This window comes from Antrostomus carolinensis, unplaced genomic scaffold, assembly GCF_000700745.2.
Source record: "Antrostomus carolinensis isolate BGI_N321 unplaced genomic scaffold, ASM70074v2 scaffold728, whole genome shotgun sequence".
In the NCBI taxonomy this organism is placed as follows: Eukaryota; Metazoa; Chordata; class Aves; order Caprimulgiformes; family Caprimulgidae; genus Antrostomus; species Antrostomus carolinensis.
In genome coordinates, this window is record NW_010333781.1 from 25,129 (window position 1) to 44,509 (window position 19,381).

The window sequence follows — 19,381 nt, forward strand, 5'->3', positions numbered from 1 at the left end:
AATTAGGCTTTGTATTAAAAAAATGTTCCTCTTTGCCTTTGAACTGAAACAGTAAGTGGCACAGTTTGTTTGCTAGTTTTTTAAGGTGCACATGTCAGCACAAGACCCTTGAATACCAATGACAAAACTACTATTGACTTCAGGACATGCAAAATTTCACTTTTAGCTTCTATGAATATCTCTACCTATACAACTGTAAAAGAACAGTCACAAGACAGAAAAAATCAAGGAAAGTTTTATTTAAGAAGTTTTAACAAGAATTACATTTCCTCCCTAAAATAAAATTAAAGCATTTAATTAACTTCCTATTTAGGAGTCAATTAATTGTTTGACACAAAATTATTACAGATATTATTAAGTACATGCACATATGTATTAAAGACAAACGACACAAACTGATTTATAGACTTGAGCTCTACAAAAAAGCTCAGTCTGTCTCTTAGATTTTGGAAAACATGTGAACAAAATATTCTCCTTCCCTTTAAGATAAGCACACCTATGGGGCTATGTAGAAAATAACGTAATTTCAAATCACCTTCACAGACCAAGAGCAGGTCATTGTAGCTGAATCCAGTGGGGCATTCACAGCGGAAGCTGCCAATCTGATTGATACAAACACCGTTCGCACAGATTCCTGGGATTTCCTTACATTCATCAATGTCTGAAAGTGAGATGAGCTAGTCAAAGTACAGTACTTCACAGCTTTACGTACTGCTTGGATTCTCAATTTGACTGTGCTTAAAAGTGAGCTGAGAAGTTCCTTTTAAGCTACAGAAATTGTATACAGGATACAATTCTAAAAATACACCCATTGTGAGAGAAAATAAACTATGGAAGTTCAGAAAGTGATCAAAACAGTAATATTAAATATTAGGCAAGATGCAGAACTGTTACAAATGTGCAGATATGTCCCACAACATTTTTTAATCCAAAACCATTTATCTTACCAATTAAAACTCAAACCCATGAACTAGGATGGAGAGTGAGCAAAAGATCATAACAAAATGTAGAAATAAAAAAATATAAACTAGAAATATTTACACAAAAATCAGTCTCACAATTTATGTCACCACTGTAACTCCATAATTAAATTAGAATTTTATTATATGAAATGTTAATTTTGGTACCATTATGCAGCTGCAACAACCTTATGCACAACAATTTTTAGTTAAAGTAAGTTTAGTGAAACTTACCAACAGCTTTTCCAGTATGAATGTCAAAAGTGAAGCCAGGAATATTCCCACATATGTTCTTGAATTCATCTAGAGCAAAACAGAGAACAATGCATTTTTAGTGAATATTTATAAATCTCCCAAGAATTACTTGTAGTCTTCTCAGCTTTACAAGAGCTGATACAAACCAAACCTACTCAGAAGAGCCATTGTCTCCCATATAAATTGTACTGAAAATTCAGATTGCAAATAAATGAATGCAAATTGAAACAGTAATTCATACTTTTATTTTATCAAATCTTTGCAGACTTGTGCACATGTGCAAGCGCCTGGTTTGACAAAGCAGCACTTCAGGTTTTGTTTTAAATAGAACTCCTTAACTTACCTTTTAGGATTATTCCTGCTTTCCAGACAGCAATAGAGAGAATCTGCATCAACAGTTTCAGAAAGGAGAAATAAATGTAACTTACCAGTACCTAGCCTTCTTTGGTGATACTATCTCTGATCTTTTCTGCAGAAATTATTGCAGCTTAGTTCCACTAAACTGTAGAGCAGACTGGACATTCTGCTTTAAAAAAGACGTTCCAAAAAAGAACACTGCTTTAATATGCTCATTTTATATCCTCTTTTCCAGAGCACCTTGAGGATGGGAAATGCACAGTTTAAGGTATAAACCCCATGGCTTTCCAGGCAAGGTGTATGAAGTTAAGTGGATTTGCAACATATAGAGAAAAATTTCTATCATGGAATCTATTAATTGTTGCAGGATGTAAGAAATAATTAATTTTTTTTAAAAAAGTATTTCTTATAGAGCATCTATGTTGGCATCAAATTTTCCTGCTAAAACAATGTTTTTCAGAAAAAAATGTATTACACATTTATAGTACATTGATAAATTCTGATCTAGGTAAAAATATGAAAAATGACAGTCCTACGATTGTAACTGTGTCAAATTTGTAAAATACTGACTACCAACAGAATTGTGCACTGAAAGCCCACTTGTTTGAGGGAAGCAAAATAATTCCAATGGTTTGCTTTGAGCATGAGCTTGCAGACAATAACCACCCAGCTGCTATTCATCATCTTTTTAGATCATATCAGTATTAAGATTCTCCAGAAAAATAACAAGTATCTTTCAATATTAGATTTCCAAACTATTGTTAAGGAAAAATTCCAGAGCATGCAGTAGATATTTGTACATTCAGCACATTAAGCCAAGGTAGAGAACATGGACAAAAGTTACAAAAATGTCCCATTGACATAAAATTCAAGGGGATTCTGGAAGTGTAATATCTGGAGACTTCTGTCAGTGCTTAGTCCACTGTTCATGCTGCTGAGGACCTACAGGAAACCTGTTATCTATCCAATGAGAGGAAACATAAGGAGTCTACGTTTAACTCATCTCTAAACCTGAAATGCAGACAAATTATTAGGCATCTCTTCTATCACCAGAAAAAGAGAAAGGAGACCCTTCTGTTTTCCTGCGAGTAATGACCTTTAATCTAGAGTGGCGATAGTTTATTTCTCTGCTGGCTGTAGTCCGAGTTTCTTGATCATCTACATTTTAATGGTAGCTCTTCATTAGCTTACAATTTTGTAAAGTTTAACCACTGAGGTTATAACTGGAATCATTCTTGTCTCCCTTACACTAACCATTCTTATTTATCAAAATGTCAGCAAATGTAGTCGACCATTGCCCAGAGTGAGATCTGCCAAAATATTTTTTTCACTTTGAAACATTCTTTGTTATTTCCCATACAAGCCAAGAAGGATCCAGTATACCTGAACTTCAGCATTTTCTTCTTTCTTCTGTCCTATTGTTTAATGACTGCTTAATGTCTACTGAGGTTATTCTTGCGGTACAGAATACTGGGCCACGGAGTTCCACAGTGTTTTACCACCCAGCAATTTTCTGCCCTTTTATATCAACATGTACAAGATTTGAGGGTCAGAAAACAATTTTTTCTGCACGGAGCTTTATGTCATTTATGTGTGAAACACACAGACTAGATAAAAAGGGAGCACTGTCGTCACCACCCTGTCTCCATGGGTGACAATAAACTACTCCTGTGATAACGCCTTATAAATCAGGTCTGGGAGGATGAAGAAGAGGCTCTGAGGGTTGCAGACCTCCTTTCATTCTGCATTATGCTACCTATATGTTCCATGCATTCAATTTAAAACAGTTTTTCCTTTTTTTTTTTTTTTCAGTTTATATGGTGTAGAAAAAAAGCATATAATTAGATAAGGTTTTAAAATAGTTTTTCCAATTTTTTTCCAGTTTATATGGTGTAGAAAAAGAGCAAATAATTAGGTAAGGACTGTATAATAATGCATTTATACACAGTGCCAAATTATCCACATACAAACACGACAGAGATTTACTTTCTGAAAGCTTGACTTTGCATCAATGACTTAAAAAATATTTCAAAAGCCCATATACTTATCACTGTATTTTTTTTTAGGACGCAAAGATCTATCACGTAACAGGGAGAAATGCTCTGAGGTCAAGCACCCCCCAAATGATCAAACTATGAAAGAGTTCTGTAAATGCTTGGTTACCTTTTAGCAGTGAAGCAGCTTTTTACAAACAAACAAGAACGACCCTTTGTGATTAAGTCTGTATGATAATGATTATGACCTGTATAACGTGTAAAACCAAGGAATACAGTCTTTACTACCTAAAGTCATCAGACAGAGACTGATTGTTAAGCATAAATATATGAAAAGGAAGAAAGACCTCTGTTCAGAAAGGAAAAAAAAGCAAATGCATTGGCATGTGAATTTCATTTAGAAGAACAATATAATTCTCATCAGAGCAGAATAATGCTCTTAATGAGCTACTGGGCTCAGTCTAGCAAACTGGTTAAGGTCAGTGTATCATAACCCCTGCCTGTGATGTGTATCCCCCACCCGTATTTCAGAACAACCGATTATACCACATAAATACAGCTATTCAACCATTTACACCATTTACATTTGTGTTTGATCCCTCATGCAATCTCTTTTAGACGAGCTAACAAGGCAATATTGAAATATTTCAGGAAACATTTTAACCCACAACTGCTTGCAGACTGAGTGGAGTTGTCTTAACAAATCTTTAAAACCTGCAGAAGTTACTGAGAACTTCAGTCTTACCAATTTAAAAGAAGAATTCTTTCTTTCATCCAAGAAGATTAATTGCATGAATCTCTGCTAGTACTTTCTTGTATTTTTCTAATCAAGTTGTCTTCATGATGATAATTTTATGGTACTGAGATAAGTGACTACGGGAAAGCATTTTATGAGCCATCTGTGACAGCCAACATGTATTTCCTCTCTCATGCTTATTTCCAACTCCCAATCCTGACTGCTAGGAACAGCCTTCATTCTCCCTACCCCTACTTAAGAAAGAAAAGCAAGAAGCTGTTTTTCTTTTCAGTCCCATTTTCCTCCTCCTTACTGCTTGTGGCAGAAAGTCTTTCTTAAGTTATCTGATGTTTCTCTTATGCCAGTCACCAGGATAAACCACTTGGAATGAAAATAATACATTCTTTATATTAACATCACAAATGATGCAGCACCAGAGCTGTGGGTTTAGTGGCAGTAAACATGGGGCAAAGTAAATTAAAAAATTAAATGTATCTGTACTAAACAGGCATCTGAGTTTTATAGTTTTATCTAGGCAGCTTTGCTCTTTTTACAAATGTAAGAACCTTTTAATGAAGGCCAGGTGCTACTGTCAGGTTTCCAAGTTGGTGATTTTCCCACCAATGATTTTTCTGAGTTGAGCTTTCAAGAGTGTTTTGAAAATTGACTACCCTGGAAGGCAGATGGGGCACCAGGCACCTCTTGTCAGCCAGTATCTTTAACTCCACTATTACTGCCCGATGACTGCTTTTCCAGAAACCTCAAAGTGATAGCTTAAGAGATGTGGTAGTTCTATAATCACACATTCAGAAAACTTGCTTATACCTACTGTGCCACCCTGGTGGGTCTTACCTACACAAACATAGATTGTTGACAATATAAATAACTGAAAGTAATTCTACATCCATATAAGACCTCTGGTATTTGTTAGGAAAAAAGCATAAAACAACCACAGTATACTCATTTTATAGAGCCCCATCACCAAAAAAAAAGTCTAAATAATTAGATCTACCTACAGATACCTGTCGTACAAACATCCTTTTAGTTACAGTGCTGACATAATCCTGCTGCTGATGGGAAGGCCAGTCTGTACTTTCCAGGCCTTTTTATTTATCTCAGTGACACTTGGTTTTTTCCCTTTCCCTTGCCTTCAGGGGCAGTTGAGAGGGAAAATACGCATCTTCTTCCCGATTGTTTTTTCATCCAGAGGGAATGATTGCTGCCTTCAAACTTTTCAAGCTGTATATTTCCACTCAATATGGAGTGATATTTCTTCCACTTGAAAATACGGAAGAAATACTTATTCTTGCTTAGCACACCAAAACTTAATCCAGCCAGTGACAGGATGGCAGGGTACTGTCACTCTGCTTTGGTACAGCAAGTTTTTTTGGGGCTGAAATGTTAACCTTAGCTAGTAGGTCAAAGGAGCAGATGACCAAAGAAAGTAACAAAATTGGATTATTATAGTAGTTTTTACCTGTTCCTGGAGTTGGACATGGTTCACAAGGTTTGTTCCAGGCTTTCCCAACATTGTATGTGCAGCAACACATCCTTTTGGTCACATTGAAGGGCAGTTCGTTTTCACAGGAGGTTCCATTATAGCTTCTGTAGCAAAAGCTTTTCCTCATGTCTAGATGTGAGAAAATAATCACTTTCATAGTAGACAACAAGCTAACTTAAGTAAATATCAACCCTATCAACCTAGACCGTGGTTCATTAACTCTGGCTTCTGAATGCAACCCAAGCATATGAATGGATGCATTTAAGAATAATTTGAGAACTGAAGTAATCTACAGTCTTTGTTTTAAGACTTACCTGAAATTTGAATATTTTCAGTTTTCATTCAAAGATACAAAGGGAAAAAAGGAAAATTCCCAAGAAATCAGAAAAACACTGTAAAAGCTCATCAGATCCATTTGTATAGTAAACCCTACCATTTGGAAATTACTAGTGAAAATAAAAAAAAAGCTTTCTGAGTTCTGTTAAGGAATAAGAGCACTTGAACACTGCACCTCAGTCACTAGCATCTCTTTCCTGGCTACATGACATAACTGTCTGGGAGATAAAGGTAGGAAGCAGCAATACAAGGCTTTAGAACTTGTCTCATCTAAAAGGAAATTTTTAAGCAGAGACTGGCCCCGGAGCAGTCTGATATTCAGACAATTCTAGTAAAGATGACATTTTGCATACCCATGCAGTTATGTCCTCCATTCACCTGCATATATTCAGGTGGGCAAATGCAGGTGTAGTTCCCCAAGGTATTGTAGCAGGTGCCAGGACCACAGACACCAGGATGTGCAACACACTCATCAATATCTAAAGATCAAGTGAAAACACTACAATTAGCAAAGGAAAAGAGGACCAGGCCCTAGCAAATGTTTCTAAGAAATACGACCATAATAAACCATGCAAAGGTAACAAAAATGTTTCATTTAAAGGCTAGTTTGGAAAGTACAGCTCCGATTTCAGTTACGTAGCTATTGTAACACCTGCTGGAAAGCACAGTTGTTAATCTCCATTAAGTCCAGCCAGTGAAGTGCAAGAGAACACCCTAAATAAATTCAAAGTTGTTGAATTTATCACTGAAACTGGAGCACCTTGTGTCCCATCAGATCCACAAAAGATATTCACATCCTCTCCTCACAGGAATATTACTGTCACTTTTCTGTTCTGTTGTGTTCACCACTCCACTGAGAAATGACATTTTTAGTACTCTATTTAGAAATAGGCAAGCTGAATAATCACATAGTCTTGCTGCTCTAGCCTTGCATCTCCTTATTTAAGGTATTTGGGTTGTAAGCCTTTTTTGCCCATACAATTTTAATTTCGAGCCCATTTTCTCCGTTTTCTTCACCCCAAATTAGGAAAACCTCAGGATTAAAAGGCTCTGTTTTGAAAGGAGATTTTTTTTTTTTTCCTCACTAAGTGAATGAAGAAGGGGAATCTGGCTTACACCACTTCAAACTAGGAGAAAACATGAAAGATTCTTTACATTTTTGGGTCTATTTACAATTTTTGGTTCTAACACTTCTGACAAATCTCAAACACAAAAGGCAGACCAATATTAACTTTACTTCATGTTGCGTAAATTAAACTACATTGCTGAAATAGTGTAAAGAGGACACCTTTTCTCACATGCAGAGAGCCTAGTGAAACTAGCAGGAGATACAAGTGTTGAAATGAGAAGATGGAAATCATGAATAACCACCTTAGTTTACTGAATACACATAGCTGAGATCTATAACGTAGAAATAAATATTAGTATATTCAAATGTTGCATTTCAAGTTTGCTATTAATCATATCACTGGTTCCACAGATAATTATTTTAGAGAACATTTTAGGTAAGGGTGTGGGTACCATATCCACTTGTGGATTTAAGGCTAAATATCACAGTGTTTTCATAATAACTGCACCGTGATAGAGAAGGAGATTTCAAGGGACTCAACCTTCACAGATTCTTGTCTCTTCACTGAGGTAGTAGCCTTTTGGACATTCACACTGGAAGCTGCCAAAAGTATTGATGCAATTTCCACCTTGGCAGAGACCTGGCAGTTCCTGACATTCATCAATGTCTGAAAACAGAGAAAAAAACCCACCATATTTTCATTCTGTAATGAAAAGAAACAAGAGACTTTAAGTACTCCCCTGAAATTTTACCAACTAGTAGCTTTTACCTGACACATGGCTTTTTTCTTTTGCTTCTAAATTGCACTTCATGAAAGCATGGATGAGATGCTCATTCTCTTAAATTTTAATAGCTTTTCAGGAGCACATTTCAGCTTGATGAGCCCATGAAGTTAAACTTCTACTACTGTTTACAGGAATTTGGCATCTAATTCCTCATTCCTGCACACTTATTGGAACCAGAGTTTCTTTGTCCAATGAATATTTCCTGAAACTTATACCTTCTACTGATAAGCTATAATTTTCATAAATTACTTATCCTTTAGGGGCCAATTTCAAAGGCCAGTTCTAGTAAGGAGGCACACAAAAGGTATGCATCAGCTTATTTGCCTACTGAAATACTGTTGGACTTCTTCAGTCATCTTTTACAGTATGCCTTTTCATCATGTTGTTGTCCAATTCATATCAGCAGAGGGTTTTGCTTTGCACTAAGTATAATTATTACTGCAAAATATAGTTCCTGTATACATCTCTCTGAAGATGATCTGAAGATGACTTTTTTTTTATTACCAGCCATCACAGTAATTTACAATAAACTCACCTTCCAAAATAATAGTGATGGGATTTGGTCTGAATCCTTCACCCCCGGGACAGAGAGTATTATATTCCGCTGAAGTAAAGTATAACAAGAGAGAGCATGTCAGCTATACGAAGAATAAAATGCTAACAATAGAAACAAAATTTCATTAGTTTTTTAATAAGTATTGCTCCATATACTCATTCGTTTTCTACTGTTCTTGACCCATTCACAGTAAATAAAGCAAGTGCATTAGATTACTAGAAAATCAAGGTAAGATTAAGAGTTCTGCGTTAAACATTACCATAACTTCAAATACTCTTAAGGCAGGCACTATCCTGTGTCTTTATAAAGGCACATATTTTGTTTTTTGACTAGTTCTTTAATATGAAATGTCAATATACCATCAATAAGGATATATCTTAAAACTGGAATTCATATTATTATGAGACTGTTAGGAATAAGATGATTTGACATTTCTGTTGCATTATTAATTTCAAGAACTTCAAAGCTCTACAAAATTCACAAGCATCATTGGGTAACAGTTTTGAAAGTACTCAGGAGTGCCACAGAAACAGTTACCCAACAGTTACCAACACTCTTCTTTGAGAACTATTGCAGTGCTCCAAATTAAAGGCATGATTTGAGTTCCAAGTATTATTGATTTCTTTATTTTCCTACCAACATGGAGCTGCTGAGTAAAAATTCCTAGCAGATGCATGCAATCCATTCCACTCTTAAGACGCATAAGCATATGCACAACTACTTTTTTTTTTTTAAAATGGGGAAAAAAGTAAAAGCAAAATAAAATAAAGTGCCCCAAACTACCCACAGTACATGGGCCTGATCCAGTGGAAAGTGTTTTCTAAAGTTAGCACTGATTTATTACTGTGAGAATAGGCACTAACTCAGTCACAGCAAGACTAAAGGTCTTCTGATACTCAGGTCCATACCTCTGCATTACCCCTTTGACAGTAGCAGGGAGATTTTATTTTACACTTATGCCAGAACACTGCCTCATGAAGAAAATCAGTTTCTTATATGATAAATGTATAGTAATACACGAAAAGATTTCAAATACTTTTTATATCCCTTGTTAGCATCTTCTATAATAAGAAGGCAGGGGGAGAATAAGAGAACATTTCCTTACTGCTATTTACAGGGGGACACGTCTCGCAGGGGTTTCCCCAAGCCTTTCCCAGAGAGCAGCAGCACGAGGAACGACTGACTCCAACCCCAATTTCAGTGTTGCAGGATAGACTTCCATCCCCTCGTGGTCCATACTTCAGGTAGCAATTGCCAACACGGTTATCTACATATAAAGCATGTATGACTACAGCTGCACATAATGACTGGGACAAAGGAACAGCAGGCATTCTTTTTCACATCTCATATCTAAAAGCAAAAGCAGGAATTCAGATAATACTGTGCTTTTGAAGTCACTGGCAAGCTCAAAACACTCGTGTACATTGACAGTTACTGATGATGTTGAGAGAGACAGATGGGAAAATGGTTAGTTTCAGCTTCCCAAGTACCCAGAGATGAGTTTGCATGTCTTCCAAAGTCACACCATTCTCCAATGTAGCACATACACTATTCTCAGACTTTCCCTCAAGAAATTCCAGAAACCTCCTGCAGTTTGCTGTTAGTATTTCTTTCCACGGTCTGACTGTGATTAGGCTATGACTCTTTCTTGTGGAATTACAAGAATTTACATATTTTTCTATGGAATCTTAGTCATGTCACTGGAAGAACTGTTCCACTGGCAAAGAAATTCTCCAAAAATGATTGAGGCAAATCTAAATGTGCAGTAAGGAAGTTTATTAGTTTGCTCAAACTGTAACTTACTGATTTAGACAACTGCTGGCATCAGTAGAATGAGCAAGAGAAGTAAAGCTATGAGTTTTCTTACTGCTGCACATACTGCCTCCTTGTTCTTTATAAATGGAAAGGAACTAGCAGTGAGTCACAAATACAAGGAATGAGAAGACAGTAAATTATTCTAATATTTCTTATTACAACCAAAGAAGTTGAACATTAATTTCCTCGAGTAGTGTTATAATTCTAAAGACAATTTATGTGAATTAACTTGCTATCAAATTTTGCCTCTAAAGAAGCACAGAAACACCAAATTTTTTTTATAAATTCATTGTATAAAGGCTGCAGTATCTTTTTGCATTTTTACTATTTCTTTTAATGGTATGACTAAGAAACTTATAAATGAATTTTTGAATTATTTCCCAAATGTTTATTTTACCAAGAAATATCACAATTTTAATTTACTGTGACAGATGCTACAGCATTACCAATTTACATGGAGTAATATGAACACAGTATGATAAATATGTGTAGTTCATACTTCAAAAATTTCCAGAGTTTAACACGTCTTGATACGACATGGGTTTTAAAATTATCCTATAAAATTATTTTTCATACGTCTATGAAAAAAACTTGAAGGTAACTTTCTGAATTGTTAGGAACTACTTGTTCTCAAGATCCTCAAGTTAGTTAAATATGTATAATATAAAAACACAACTTTGCATTAATTTTTATATTCTTTTTTTTAAAGGATCTTAACATCAATCAAGAGAAAACATTCAAGATCTCCAAAGGTTTAAATTTATTAATATTTAAGCATTAATAGACAGGTCTGGATGAATCTTTCTGCACAGTTTTAAGAGCATACTGTAGTAGAGATAGTGAAAAAGGAGGGTGTTCCTGGGCTCCACATATTCTATGGCAAATTTGAGTATCTCACCATAAATGCACACTGTTGTAAAGCTAAAATACTCAGTTAAGAATTGAATGGTAAAGGCGTATATCTTCTGCACCCCTGAGCCTCTGATGGAAAGAGAAGAAACTTCAAGCAGGAAATCTTTCTCTCTCTAGAGGCAAGATCTGCCTGAGATCACTGATAAGCATTTGATAGAGTGGAAGTCCTTTTTTTTTTAAGCCAATGTTAAAAGACAGTAAAATGAATTGCTTTTTTGAAAGGGCACATCCTGTTGTTCTCATTGCGGACTTGAGCTGAAACAACTCAAACACAGTTAATCTGAAAATACCCATCTCCTCCTGTTCTCAGAGGAACTGCATGCTTCTCTCCATTTGTGACAGTATGAGACATCTGGTTTTTCTGAGAGGCCAATAAGAGGTTTGGCTTCATTCTTCTTGGGAAAAGTGCAAAACAATGACCAGTTTGGAAGATTGCTTCAGCCCAAGACCTCAGGCCCATTACGAACAATAGGAGACAGGAGACCTTGGAATGAAGGCAGAGCCTGCAATTCTCTAGCAGATTATCAATATTGAGTTGATCAAGAGTTTTAGGTTTCAGTTTACCTCGCACATGAACTGTGTTGACACAGCACCATGTTCCTCTTTGCCAAGAATAATATTTCTGTTTCTTCTGAAAGGAACTGTAATTTCAATTCCTTTGCCATTTTAGCTCAAGGGTGCAAGAGATAGTGCTATTGAAGAGAACCAGAAGCTTCTGTCCTTTGACAATAAGTTTTTGGAACATTTTTCAGCACAACTTGTGCATTCCAAAAGCAAGAAACTTTCCATTTCTTGGTGAAGTCTACTAGCCTCTGAATTGTTATTTTTTGTTTTTTTTTTCTCCAAACTGACTACAGGTTAGAGTGGAAATTTGGTAATGTTTTACCATATGCCAGTGACACAAACATCACTGCTAGTGAAGTTGCAATTTGGAATTGCAGTCCTGAGACTATAAAGCATCGCAAGCAATCTGAACTTCAGTTATTCCCTCTGTGGACTGTGTAAGTCAGTAAAGTAGACATACCCAAAGCATACCGAACCTAGAATCAGAATTAACAGAGCTGCACTGCAATGGCAACTCTCTCTGTTTCCACTTCCTGTGCAAAATCATTTAAGCCTCTGGAGGTAATACAAATGAGAAAGAAAAAAGTTCAAAACTTAACAATGTCTATAATAATATAAAATAGTATAACTAATGTTTTTATTTGCACATGGTGCATCATCTCCTCAAGGGCTTCTAAAAGAAACGGGCACTAAAGTGTAATTTCATTCATGGATTAGGGTTTCATTTCTATTATCTTACTCTGATGGTATTTCATGGGAAGCAGAGGCTTTGCTTGCCCCTGTCAAAAACAAAAGCTGAAGGTTCAGAGTGGTTTTTTGCACTTTGTCATAAAATCAGATGGAAAGTGCACACCTGAGGCTTGCAGGTCCTTCCACAGACAGGTAAGTGGATTACACTTCTGCCACTATCTGAAACTGAACTTAAAAAAACCCCTCAAAATCTAACCAAAAATCTCATGTTTGCTCAGGAGGTTAAGTCTTGGAAGTCTCTTTTTTGTACAATCAGTTGTTGAGAAAATAAAAATGCTTCTTACACAAGGGAAAGGAAAAGAGTCTTCGTACCAGAAACAGGGACAGCCCTAGCAGTATTTCCTGAGGACAGAAGTAAGGAAGAGTCAAATAGCTTTTCTACCACTTTCTTATTCAACATTTTTTTTCTTCAGAGTGGGAGGGCTCATTTTGGACTCTAGAGTTGCTAGATTTACTCTTGAGTAGGTTCCCTTCCACTGTGGAGGCTTCCTTGAGGAAACATGGGAATCCTGCCAAAATGTAATTGGGGCAACTGGTCCCAAAGTAGACTGCCAACTCAAACTCCCATTTGTTAGCGAAACACAAGTCAGTTAGCAGTAGGTAACTCATTCTCATAAGTTTCTCCAGAGATCACTTAAATTCTTTGGTTATCATTCAGCGTCTGCAGGGCTGATCATAACACAGCATTTGATTGCAGAAAGAATGGAGATCTTAGTTATGTGCTGCAGAAGGGGAGCCAAAAAGTCAGGATTTCATTGTTTCAACTGAATCTTCAGTGAGGCAAAGCTAAATGCTTAAGTCAGACTGCAGCTGCAGAAGAAAAGTATTAAGGCAACATTGTCAGAAGCGGCTATGGGAAACAGAAACACAGGGTTCCAATTCCATGGGAATAGATTACATAAATTCAATTAATCTTAAAAAATCTCTGAAGTTTTAGAATAAACTGGTCAAGGCTGTAGACATCTAGAGCTCTCAAACAGCATGTTTCTAGCATCCAGAGAAGCAACAGACAATATTCATAGGCAGAAGATGGAAAAACATGGAAAAGATCAGCAATAAAATTTGCATTTATTTGGAAATTATTTGCTTAGGATATATTTATTTGCCATCACACTGTAGTATTTTTGTAAACACTTTGAAAATGGATAGAGTTCTAATTAACAATTCTAGTTAACTAACAAATTCAGGAGAATTTGAGTCTTTCCAAGGTAACAAAATAAAAAGGTTGTTTTCCAAATACAAAATTAGAAGGCTTTCCCAGGATCACACATCCTTATGGCTGAACCTTAGCCCATCTCTCAACCCCTGTCTTCCCCAAAACTTCCCTAGACTGCTAGAATATACTCTAATCACATGATAATCCTATATCATGCAGCAAGGGGAAAAAGTAATGAAAATTCACTTGAATTCAGTAATGAAAAATCACTTGAATTCTGTGTAAGCCAGAGAGAATTACGTAAACCATAATGAAACATGTCTTTTACTTTGCTTCTAGCCAAATGGGTATCACAACCAGTTTTAATTCCAGTTTAGACTTAAGCTAAACACATCCATCCAAGACACATCCAGGATTAAAAAATTCTGTTTTTTAAATAAGAATTGTTGACTGTCAGGAGAATGGAAATGCAGATAATATATGTTCTGATAAACCTTAAAAAGGTGTATTTTAGAAAAACTATAAACACCATTAATCAGTTAAAATAATTAACTCCATCTACAGAAAACTATATGACAGGATATACAGCATAAGGAAGTATAATTTTTCTATCTTGCCACCTTCATTTGCACCAGAACAACTACCATGGGTGTAATTTCTGAAGGAATACTTCAGGTAGCTTTTACTTACCCACACAACCCACTCCAGTAGGATTCAGCTGGAAGTCTGGAGGGCAATTACACTCATACCTTCCAGGAGTATTTACACAAAGACCATTAACACAATTAATGGGATCAGCACATTCATCGATATCTAGAATAAAAAGATTACATTTATAAATCTGCTCACTTGACAGAAAAGAAGAACAATTTTGCTTTTTAAGACAAAGTGGAAGATTTCAAATGCAAGTGAATTTTAGCTAATAATTCATGAAACATTTAGGAATAAACTTTATACAGCTGCATATTTAAGAAACCATTATTTTTATTATATTCTTAAACCAACTCCAAAGCATGCACTTCTACACATTGTTTGTTTAGTGGGGAAGAATGCAGTCTCACTGTTGTAAGAGAACACAACGCATGTTTTGTGAACTCATCTTTAAATTCACTTGATGCAATTAAAAATAAAGAGTAAGTCTTCACATATTTCTGAACAGAAGAGTATACCTGTACAGTTTCCCCCAGTTCGATCCAGTTCATAGCCATCATCACAGATACAATGAAACATCCCCGGCAGATTATTACAGGTACCAAATACACATATGTTCTGGAAGGAGCATTCATCGATGTCTGAAGAAATACATTAAGAACAGAAAGTTATATATCACTACCATATTAATATTACAATAGCGTGTTGTACTACTAAAAGCAAATAAAGACATATGTAACTTTAAAAAATACTTAAAAAGACAACACTATGTAATCACTTTTGGTTTTGTGTAGAATGCTATAGCTAGGGATTTGGGAGGCATTCTTCATTAAGCTGTTTGTTACTAATTCCTCTTTTAGTTAGAGCACTATTTTCAAAATACTATTCTCAGGAAAAAAAAAAAAGCATACTAAGAAGAAAGAGAAGGAGTAGGCATCGATAGTTACTTATATCTCCTCGGAAAAAAAAATACAGAAGAAAAGAATGTAAGAAGTAAAAATCATTTATTATTTTTTCAAGCCCATGTTAAACCAGCTATATAGTAACTACATATAGGTGAGCTAAAATGCATGTAAAGGGTTGTCTGTGTGCCCATGTAAACTGAAGATGAAATAAATTTGAAAGACACTGACAGAAAATTAGATGACTTTGTCAATTAGAGTGCTAGAAAAAGAGCTAAATATTACAGCACAGAGTGCAAAGTTAAGGTTTTAGACACAAACTATAAAGACTTCTGAGATGAAGGTAAGTAAGAGTAGAAAAAACCCCTGCATCTACTGTCTGATAGCAAGACTTTTCAGTTGCCAAAATAAAGCAGCTGTGCAAAAGGATACCATGTCCTAGCAAGCTATTTTTAGCAGAGACAGGAAAGTGAAAAGTATTAATACCGTTTTACAATGCACAGCTAAATCTTAATTTGAAATCCTGTGTACATTGCTCTGTCCAAGAGTGATGAACTAAAATTGGATGAGGTGTAACAAAGGGATATTAAAATGATTAGAGTAATGCAATATCTATTTTGAACGTGGCTTCCTTGACTTACCCAAAGCTTGAGAAGTGATATAATGCCTCTTTATAGGAACATATGCGAAGGGGTAACTTTTGAGGGGAAGACAGAGATAAATTTTTAAGGGAAAATTAAGATTAATGCCTAATATCCAAAAGTCTTGAGTAAATTCAAAGTGGAAATTAAAGGAAAGTTTCTACGTATCTTGGAGTACAGCCATGGAATAACCTCCAAATCAGGTCATGAGCTTGTGTTCAGACAAAGCTTTATGGAGTTATGGAAAAGACTGTATCGTTGCGAAGCTAATGTACTGACAACTCAAGGGATTTCTGAAGAAAATGGATTAATTATTTGTATTACAATTATGGTCCTAAATCCAGGCTTTGAATTTTGTCCCTAGATTGGATAAATCAGCCAAGGAGTCACCTTATCATAGGACAAATTAATATTCAACTTGAAAAACAAACAAACAACTTATTTTAAGTATTCAGCACCCAGATCTTTTAGTTCTCCAACAGCACTATTTAATCTATGGAATGCTTCAGCTCTCTGTTGGAATCACAGTAATACACCGATATACCAAGCATTTTTTCCACAATTCTTCATTCATTTTTCATAGCATCATTGTGGACCAATTGAAAAGCCAAATGTTGGTGACCTGCTGTGCCAAGAATGAGATTCATATCACATTGTTGTGCAAACATTGATTGGCTGGTATCTATCTGGAGATTTTTGATAGAACATTGGCACGATTACAATATGACTAACTAACTTGCTTGAAGAAATTATTTATATGTGAAGCATGTGTTGGATATTCTGCTTCCAGGTTGAGGTCCTTCCAGCACTTTTTGTTGTTTGCCTTGTAGTAGTCAATCCAAACTCAGAAAACAAACTTGAAGTACCAGTGGCTTACCTTGGCAGGACTTGCTGTCCGAGGCAGGAGTGAATCCCATCTCACACTCACAACGGTAGGCACCAGGGACATTCAAACACTGTCCATTTTCACACAGATTAATATTTTCTGCACACTCATCAACATCTGTGGGAGACAGAAAATTTCTTTGAAACTATGTTTCACTAGCAAAATACAAATAGTATTATCCTGATGTTCAAAATAACAGTGCTGTTGAGTATTGTTGATATAAAACATTTACATCGGAAGGTGAAGCAAATTGAAAGTATGCAGAAAAGCACAGTGTAATTTCCAAAATTATTCCTTTTATCCTGCTGTGATTCCTTACTCCTTTTCATTAACACAGATTCATTTTTTTTTTAAAATAATGCAAGGTTTTCAGATTCAGTACTATTAGTTTTGTCAAATAAGTTAAACACTTTGCTTACAAAGTCAAAACTTTGTCTCCTGGAGTATATTGCTATGTTACTTTAACATAAAACAGATTCAAAAGGCAAATTTTCTTAAGTGAATCATACACAGAAAATTATTTTCATATGCATTTTAGAAAATACTCTTTGAGGGTTATGAACTTTACAACTACCATTTGCACCCTACTGGGGATTCTTCTAGTACGTCCCAAAAGTTGGAAGGCATTCACCACTACAGTCACCATAAAGACTCAATAATTTTGTCAGATATGCTTATGATTGTCCAAAGAAATTTTCAATTTACTTTCTTCATTATATTATTCGATCCCTAGTATCCCATTTGACTTTTAAATAACAGAAGATCTGAAGCATACCGTGTTAATAACAGGGATGAAAGTTCTTGTTCATTAACTAGAAACTTTCAACATATAAACAACTAATATTTGAGGATCCTATTCTGAAATAAAAGAACTTACAATACTAACCAGAAGACTGTCTTGTTAAGGTGTAAAGTAATTTTGATTTAAAATTAGCACACTGGCTAATAATGAAAGCATTCACATTAGTTTATAGGTGTTTTACTGTAATTAGAATGCATTCCTTCAAACCTTCAAATTTGCTGACCACATAGAGGACACGTTAGAAGCCAAGAGCAGAGATATAGTTGGACCTCCTCTCTGTAAGTGATAAAACCCACAGTAACTCAATACTCGGACATTAATGTTTAATATAAAATCTTTACACTTTATATAATCCTTTACACATCAGTTTATCCTTGAATCACTTGCTGTGTGCTTAATAATGTTCATTCTTACTAGTGAGCATTTACCAACAAATTTAAATAGAGAGAAAAAAAGGGCAATATTTTTCAACTGTAATTTGCTTTTCTTTTTAAAAAGTCTTACGTTAATGACTAAATCCTGTTCAACTAATATATAGTGAGGGGAAAACAGATTATGCTTTCCTTGTCAGAGACAGACCTGGCCTACAAGACAGAAAACATAAAAGAGAGCTGGTGTTTTCTGTTCTTGACTAGAGAGTTTGCTGCTGTAAGCAGCACATGCACATTCAAAAAAATTGGTGTGAAGAGGAGGAAGAGGAAGAAGCAGAATGGAACTTCACCCAACAAACAGGCCCAGGAGGCCCAATTTGGCACACAAATCAAAAGAACAAGGAGTTGCCTTTGTTAGCATTTCTTCAGCAGAAAAGAATCTTGATCTTAAAAGACACTTTTACATTTATTACCTTGTACTTTGGGCTTAGATCTAATTTGCGAAGCTTCAATACAACAGAAGTAATCAGTGACAAGTCAGCTTTCACAGAAATTTCTTACCAGAACAAGTAAATCCATCCCCAGTGAATCCCTCTGCACAGGCACAGCGGTATGACCCTGGAGTGTTCACACACTGAGCATTCATGCTGCATTGGTGGGTTCCATTGGAGCATTCATCAAGATCTGTAAAAGAGTGCAAGGAGTAACAGAGCAGTTAGTATAATTGGCTTAGAATTAACAAACTGTCAAGCTAACAGGTGCAACTGCAAAGATGAATTATGTCTCCATAAATATACAAAGTTCTAATTAGAAGAAACAGCATCAATCTATAGTGATTTCATTTTAATATTTGTTCCTTTAAATTAAAATGCAGGGGATTGGCTAAAATGTTTCAAAGCAAGAGATGGAATTCAGTTGACTTGTTACTTGAATGTTAATATCCTGTTAAAGAACTTAAATTAAAAATGAGTTAAAAAACCCAATGAACTAAAGAAATACAGTGAGGTTAAAATCTGTCATTCATTTGCAGAATCTTCTCAAGTAACACATGAATGTGACATTCATGAAGAAAGAAAAAGAGAAAGAAAAAGAAAAAGAAAAAGAAAAAGAAAAAGAAAAAGAGAAAGACAAAGAGAAAGAAAAAGAGAAAGACAAAGAGAGAGAAAAAGAGAAAGACAAAGAGAGAGAAAAAGAGAAAGACAAAGAGAGAGAAAAAGAGAAAGACAAAGAGAGAGAAAAAGAGAAAGACAAAGAGAGAGAAAAAGAGAAAGACAAAGAGAGAGAAAAAGAGAAAGACAAAGAGAGAGAAAAAGAGAAAGACAAAGAGAGAGAAAAAGAAAAAGAAAAAGAAAAAGAAAAAGAAAAAGAAAAAGAAAAAGAAAA

At 35.4% G+C, this 19,381-nt stretch overlaps 1 protein-coding gene across 1 annotated transcript in view; it reads right to left on the minus strand.

Moving 5' to 3' along the window:
* LOC104520217 (fibrillin-2) overlaps window positions 1–18,682 on the minus strand; it is a gene marked incomplete at both ends in the record, with an annotated part of 41,898 nt that extends 23,216 nt beyond the window's left edge. Inside the window, 11 exon segments of the mRNA XM_010173987.1 lie at window positions 536–661; window positions 1,194–1,262; window positions 5,779–5,931; window positions 6,492–6,617; window positions 7,749–7,874; window positions 8,528–8,596; window positions 9,654–9,815; window positions 14,436–14,558; window positions 14,915–15,037; window positions 16,817–16,942; window positions 18,560–18,682. Of these exon segments, the coding sequence (XP_010172289.1) occupies window positions 536–661; window positions 1,194–1,262; window positions 5,779–5,931; window positions 6,492–6,617; window positions 7,749–7,874; window positions 8,528–8,596; window positions 9,654–9,815; window positions 14,436–14,558; window positions 14,915–15,037; window positions 16,817–16,942; window positions 18,560–18,682 (1,326 nt within the window).
* Between the last annotated feature and the right edge of the window lie 699 nt (window positions 18,683–19,381).